Source organism: Apaloderma vittatum, unplaced genomic scaffold, assembly GCF_000703405.1.
Source record: "Apaloderma vittatum isolate BGI_N311 unplaced genomic scaffold, ASM70340v1 scaffold3562, whole genome shotgun sequence".
Lineage (NCBI taxonomy): Eukaryota > Metazoa > Chordata > Aves > Trogoniformes > Trogonidae > Apaloderma > Apaloderma vittatum.
The window spans coordinates 60,087-67,851 of record NW_009704100.1 but is presented as its reverse complement, the minus strand read 5'-3'; the positions used below and the strand labels follow the sequence as shown (position 1 = coordinate 67,851).

General features: G+C 35.9%; 1 protein-coding gene across 1 annotated transcript in view; it reads right to left on the bottom strand.

The window, feature by feature from the left end:
• Positions 1–7,765, bottom strand: part of FES (FES proto-oncogene, tyrosine kinase) — a 171,933-nt gene that overhangs the window by 116,228 nt on the left and 47,940 nt on the right. Inside the window, exons 8-9 of the mRNA XM_009864898.1 lie at positions 4,911–5,033; positions 456–645 (exon numbers count right to left, since the gene is read on the bottom strand). Coding sequence (XP_009863200.1) covers positions 456–645; positions 4,911–5,033 — 313 coding nt within the window. The remainder of the gene's footprint in view (positions 1–455; positions 646–4,910; positions 5,034–7,765) is intronic.

Here is a 7,765-nt window from a genome sequence, read left to right as displayed (position 1 = left end):
AAGAGTAATTACAGTATATAAAATTCATTTCTCAATTACACAATGTACACAGTGATGCCAGCACGTTTTACTATTTGTTTGCTATCTAGAATTGTGAGAATTTTTCTTCAACACAGTCTGTGAAATTACAAATAGCTACTCAGTCATGTTTACTAAATTTATTTATAGATTAACACTTTTGATGATAAAACATTCTAAAGATAACATAAGCACCTAGTGTACAGAACACCAAACCAAGTCCCCAGATATACAGAGGGCATCACAAGCTATTGCAACTTAAAAAAAGAAATAAAAAAAAAATACACAACTGAATTATTTTTCTGAGCAAGTCTCTATCAATGCAAAATGAAGTTTATTCCCTTCAGTCATTCTTGTGAATATCTTGAGATTCTGATCCCAGGACTAAAGTACAATAGCAAGGTTGCACAATTCAGTAAAACAGACGTAAAACTTACCATAGAAGTCACCGATCTGGCATCTTCTTCATAATTCACTACAGGTGGTGGCTCTTTCCCATCGTTTTCCTGAACCTTTTGTTCCAGTAGTTCTTTCTGGGCTGCAAATTTTGCCTCAGAGCATCTTAACTGCTGAACTGTTTGCTTAAGTTCTTCCAGCGCTTGCTTTTGGCTCAGCAGAAGTACAATGCTGCAGAGAAAAATAACAAACATTTTAAAATATACATGATTTAAAATACATACCTTGTTTCAAAAAAGTTAAAAAAGCATTAAAATCACAACAGAATTTCAAAGACAAACAATTCTAGAAAATTTTCAAAGCTACAAAACAATATGAATGCATACTTTGAAATCCTCTTTACTCAATCTGTCACAAAAATCGTGTTGCAATAAACACAGACAAAACTACTATTTTTGTCCTCTTTTGACTGAATTTATAAACACTATAGTACTTCATCCTTTAGAGAAGAAATACATTTTTAGATTAGAAATCCACTGCAATACACACAGTTGTAATAATAATTTGCATTATTAAACTCACTCTACATCCAGTATAAATTCTTCAGGCACCAAGTTAAGAGTTACATGTCTCTTTCGGTCTGAATGGCCCTATCCTGTGTATTTCTGGACTGAAGTCCAACAGTCTTCGTATCAGGCTAGATATATTGAACTCTACAGGGATTTTTTTCTTGTCTTCTGCATGTTTTTATGGCTCTTCTCTGAATACCCCTCATGAACACTCTATCACAGACATAATCATTATTGAAGGACAAACATATCAATTAGAACATCTACAGGTAACTGGATGATCTACTACTCCCAAGAAATGCCAAAATCAAAGATGGACAGAAGCTGCCTAAAAGACAGAACCATTCACAGTACAACACAGACATCCTTAAAGCACTCAACCGGATCTGAGTGACATGTGGTCTATAAAGAGAAGCAGAGTTTTCACAGTCTGCAAGAACAGATGAAGGAGGCAGAGGGACCAAAGTTATGAAGAATTAAGGCAATATAAAGAAAAATCACAGTATTCTATCACAATGTATCTTCAGGGTTATCCCTGGAAGACAGAACCTCCTGCAAGCCACACCATTGAAGAAAAAAAGAAATTTAGAAGTTGGTATTGAGATTCTTCCTTCTCAAACTGATGCTGAGCCAAGTGTCACCAAAGAACAGAAGTCCATACAATCAGCAGAATGATCACTCACACAAAAATTATAAATATGACATATGAAGACACAATTAGAGGACTGAAACTGAGGTTTGGAGTAAGTCTGAACACATTTAAAAGCATCACACACAAAAAAACGAACCTTTATCCTTGCATTATACTCTGCCTTATGTTTTTTCATCTCGTCCTCATTGTGAGAAAAGAAAGCATTACCCTGTGAAAATGATGGCCTCCCACCATCAGCAGGGCTTTGTTTCATATACATTGGCTAGAATGATAACATCCTAGACAATGAAAGGGTTCAACTCATCATGACTTGAGATAAGAAGACATATCCTGCAAATTAAAATCCCAAGCTATTCTCTTTCCTGAAATGCAACACAATGGATTATCATCTAATTAGTTTGCCCAAATCCAACAGAGAATGCTCCTCATTCCACTATGAGGAATTAGAACTTATAGAATTGTTTGTCTATGCCTTGCATAAGTGCAAACTTTATAGTCCTTGTGGCTAGCAAGAGCTACTAGCAAGCTGACAGACTGAGACCTTGCATGAAGAATCCCTGCAAGACCATAGCATGGCAACAGGTGCGAAAGTGGTAAAAGGTGAACTGAAGCAAAAATTAAATATTGACTATATAACCACATCAGGAGTGCAGATGGTATGCCTAACATACACATATACAAATATAATTAAAACACTCTCTGTGTTGCAGATGATACAGTCATATGAAGGCAGAAAGGCATATTGGTGCCAGGATAGTAGTACCAATACAGCTAAATACTGAGGAGGAACACAAAATCAGAGGTCTGAAGCCAGACTTTTCATGTGTCTTAATTAAAAGTGTCCTAATTAAAAATTAATGCAAAGTCAAATTCGCAGTCAGTCTATAAATTTGTCAGAATCAAGCACCAGGAGATGTTTTCAAGCCCCAACTCCGCCTGCCACTGCCAAGCAAGTGAACAACTCAGAACTTGTTGCACTGAAGGTATGTCAGAAAGAAGCAAGGAGATAGCTGAAAACCAAATTGGTTCAACTGAAGACTCAGAAAACATGATTTCGCAGACTTTAATGTTATTTTGCCTGGATAAAGCAGACAAGGAGACTTCCTCAGCACAGAACAGTGAAGCTCAGTACCTTGGATGAGGCTCAACAATAACATAGGGTCTATAGCTCTTGCATTTGGATCTTTCCTGATGACAGATTTGCATTGCACCAACAGAACGGCCTGGCTAAAGAGGTCGTTCATTTACTGCTTAAGTACCTTTACCTCTCACCTTGCCTTGTAGTACTGAGGTCAGTGTCATAAGCTATGACACAGCAGTCAAGAACGTACAGCAGTTGGATAAGAACTTGTGACCATAAGCACATGCGAAAACATCCTGATCACTACACTGCAGTTAAGGGGTGAAAACGGGGTTGTTGGAGAAAGGCATTACCAACAGCAAATCAGCAGCTGGGTGATTCCAGGGAAACTTTTATCTTACAACTAATAATCTAAGCCAGGTTTCATGCCTTTTAAAAAGAGCTACATGTACTGGTGCAGTCTGAACTGAAATCATCTCCTCCACACCACAAACATCTGCTACAGGATCACTCAAAGGAGCCTACCCACAGCAAGAAACATAAGGATAGTCTGAACTATTTTTCAGAGACAGGTAGCTGATAACAAAACAATATACCAAGAAAAAAGAGGGGAAAAAAAAACATCAAAAACCCACCACCACCAAACTCATCTAGTTCAAACACAGTTTATCCTTTAAAGTAACAAGCAGCAAAGATCATAGGTCAAGAACAAAAAAAAAAAGGAGATTATATTGTGAGTACATGTGAACTGTACTCAGCACTGGTGAGACCTCACCTCAAGTACTGTATTCAGTTTTGGGCCCCTCACTACAAGAAGGATGCTGAGGTGCTAGAATGTGTCCAGAGAAGGGCAAACAAACTGGTGAAGGGTCTAGAGCACAAGTCTTGGGAGGAGCTGCTGAGGGAACTAAGGTTGTTCAGCCTAAAGAAGAGACTGAGGAGAGACGTTATCACTCTCTACAACTACCTTAAAGGAGGTTGTAGAGAAGTGGGTATCAGTCTTTTTAACCACATAACAAGTGATATGACAAGAAGATATGGCCTCAAGCTGTACCACAGAAAGTTTAGATTGTATATCAGGAAGAATTTATTCACTGAAAGGGTTAACAGGAACTGGAATTGTTTGCCAAGGGCAGTGGTGGGAGTCACTGTCCCTGAACGTATTTAGAGTCATGTAGACACAGTGTTTAGGGATATGCTTTACTCAAGGACTTGTCAGTGTTAGGTTCATGACTGGACTCAATCTTAAAGGTCTTTTCCAAGCTAGGCAATCCAGTGATTCAGTGACCTTCATCGAAGAAAGAACAGGAAAGCATCTAACCAAAACACTGATATTATATACATACATAAAATTTTGGATATGAATTAAATACTACCCAGTGTATGAAGTGGCAAAAAGTCTTCAGAGAGCTTCAATATTTCTTCAGTGAATGAAGACGTGATTATCTGAGGACTTGCATTCCAATTCACTGGTATTGTAAACCAAAATTTATGACTAAGTGAAGTTATGACTGATTGCAACAAGAATCGGAAAAACACTACAGACGAGTTTTTTTATCTGCTGTATTAATTTTAGTTTAGACTGAATGTCAATATTTTTTCTACCCAGAGGTAGGAAAAAACCTAAAGATCTTGCTCAAGAATGATTCTTTCCAACAATGTTTTATTTATGGCACAGTGAAACACTCATTAATCTCTTGCCTTCCTTATTTACTATGCAGTTTTACAGCATATCAGATATATATTCATTTTTGTAAAAAAAAAGGCAACCAAGAATGAACTTAACCTGATGTGTTTCAAACATATCATTGCATAAGAAGCAGTACGTCTTGCACGTGATCCTGAAAAAGTATTTAAAAAAAACTTATCTACACGATGAATTTGGCCAAACAGAGTCACAATCTGAACTGATTCCTCTTCTTCCATCAAGCTGCAAGTTATACTAATCAAAGGTCCAGTTCTTGAACTATCCTAACACTATGACAATTACATGAATGGAACTGCTCAGTTCTCCAATGAACTGGGATCTGCAGTGGGTTATTTTAGAGATGGGAAACTAACTTGTTTTTCATGATAATCACTCCTCACTACAGCAGAAGATTAGTGGAGGTTATTTCTTATTTAAGTGTTAGGAATTGCATTACAGATGCTTTTCCCTCAAATTATTACAATTTGAAACTTCATTTCAACTTACTCAGACTTCTTTTCACAAGTCTTAGAGGACTCTTCTATTTTTTTCTCCAGTTCCAACACAAGTTCCTCTTTGTTTAAAAGGGTTTGCTGTGTCTGAATCAGTTCTTCTATTACCGTTTTTAACCTGTAAAACATAGATTTCAGAAACTCATGTTGTGAACACATAAACTGTACCTATTAGTGAACACTGATTTTCTTTTCCTGAAGATGAAAAGGAATTATGTTACTGAGTGTGCTTGGTGATCTTTGTTTTTGTGAACAAACCTTTATATTATGCTACTAACTCATATTATTACAGATCCCATACTAGCCTCTATATACATACAAGGTTACAGATCTTTTGCCTGAAGGCTCCCTTATCAAGAAATTTTTCTACAGCAGGTGTGATAAATTTTATGAATTAATGCCTTCGTAGTACATTGTTAATTTATGAGGTGCTTTATGAAAGACAAGAGACTTCCAAGTCCTAAACTATATGTTACATAAACCCACAGCATCAGTAGTTGGGCCATATTCATATCTAGAAATAACAAAATGCAAATTGACACTTTCTGTTACAAGTAATCTGTAAATTTTTCACTACAATTAACTTTTTTTAAACCATGCACTTTTTGGTAACTGTTAATTCCAAGGAAAGATAGATCTTGGACGAGAACACTCTACTAACAGAGAATGGATTACTGCAGATTAAAACCATCACTGACACTTCGCAATTATGCTGGCAAACATTTGTTGAGTCAGAGAGTCAACAAATGTACAATAACATCTGCACTCTGAACAATGCAGACAAATGGATCGCATAACGATGACTTCTAAAATGCGTATCAAGCTATATATATGTTAACTTCAAGCAATTCTTAAGTCAGGAGAACAATTTTTTGTAAATAAATTAACAAATTTTTACACCTCATTTCCTTCTGGCATTCATCTACCCATCTCTAACTTTCTTATTCTGCTTCCCCTGTATTTTCAAGCCCAAATTCAACACAGAAGTTACTGAAGTAAAGAGTGGAAGGAAGGCATTGCACATATCTATTGCCCGAAACTATTCCAAATTGTGGAGTGGTACAGAAGGTCAACTGAAAGTAATTTACATGGACTCTGGCTATCTAGGAGACATGTTCATGTCCATATGTACCAAACTGAATGATTTGATTATAAACGTTGAATTAGTTCTCTCTCCTTCTTTTCTATTTTATACAATGTTGATTAAATATATTCTTTATTCAGACAGTCCTGGATCTCAATTTTGAAAACTTAAACTACTACAAAAAAGCCATACAGAGAATGGTAAGAGTTTATTCCCCAAACGAGTAAACATCTGCATGTGTTTATTTTGAGACAAGGAAAATCCATGAAACATTACTCTCAAAGTAATATCCCCACAGTTCCCTTTCTGGCAAACTTTATATTGATTTTAGGCTATCACAACCTGTACGCCGAACTTCTCAGAAGTGACAGTTTTCTCACACTGGGTCTCCAATTTAACATCAACTAACTTTTTTAATACATTCCTAAAAAGTAATTACCAATTTTTTAACTGCAGATACTGCCTTTTGATCAGCTTTCTAATCAAAATTTTAATCAACATTGATTGGCTTAATATTCAAAGGAAGTAAATGTTACATGTAATGATCAAGCACCGATATTCAAGAAATTAAAACCAAATTAATAAGGTTGTTCATCACTGGAAGGTATGCATGTATACATACAGAAACAACATATCAAAAGTATTTTACCATTTAAAAAATATCAGACTCTGTATTGCACCATCAGATCGAAATAGAAAGTTAATGTACTTCTCCCTAAAACTTCTGAGACACTTTTGGATGTTTGTATTTGTCTTGGAAGAAACAAAACAAAGCAACCATAGACACATTAAACCAACTTGTCTCATTGTATTCAACCTCTATTTTTTGTTTTAAATAGTAATTTTCATTCAAACTGGCAAGAAATTATATCCAAGAATCTACCTTGTATCATCTTGATTGTGGTTTGGCAAAGGATATTTCTTGTGGCCTCACACTTACTTCCTAGATAAAATCAGTTTGCAGTAGCATTCTTATTACTAACCAGTTAGTCACTATAATTCTTACTACTTTTAACAACTGCACAATTCCAAATTACCACATTTCAATAGCATAGTAACACGTAAAATGACACTGAGAGTCTAGAAAGCAGACATCTCCAAACTGGGTTCTGGCTACCTGGAAAGTCGCCTTTGGTATTTCTTTAGTTATTGGCACCATTTGGCCTCAAGTATCAATAAAAATAAATGCTTGTGCTTACAGAGCTTACACTTCAGAAGGTTTTTTAAATTAATTTATATACTAATTCATATGTCCACTTATCAACACTTCATTCTCGTTGTCTCCTCTCAGATTTAATGCACATATCTTCAAAGCAGAAACTTTTATTCCGTTACACTTTTCAGAGTATCTCTGTACTAGTCAGTGACAGTCATCGACACTTATCAGGAGACACCATACCCCTCCCATTACTTAGAAAGGTTATAGCCAACAGTGATAAACATGAACTTACCTAAAAATGAAAAAGTGAGCACGTTTTCTCATCATGTTTCCTTAAAACATATTTTATGATAACCTTTAAACAGTAACATGTGTAAAGCTGTCACTTTTTTCCTTGCATACTCAATAAAAACCAGTGATTCAAGAAAAAATTACTGATTCCAAACCAATACATATATTGGAATCTATTAAAATTTTGCAAAATTTACTGTGTTTGGTAGATAATTGTGAAGGACTGCTAAACAAATGCCTGAAACAAGTCTGGATCTTTTTTGAACCGAAAAGTACCAGAGCCGCCTGCCTGGCCCCTGTCCGTGTCGGTACGGGG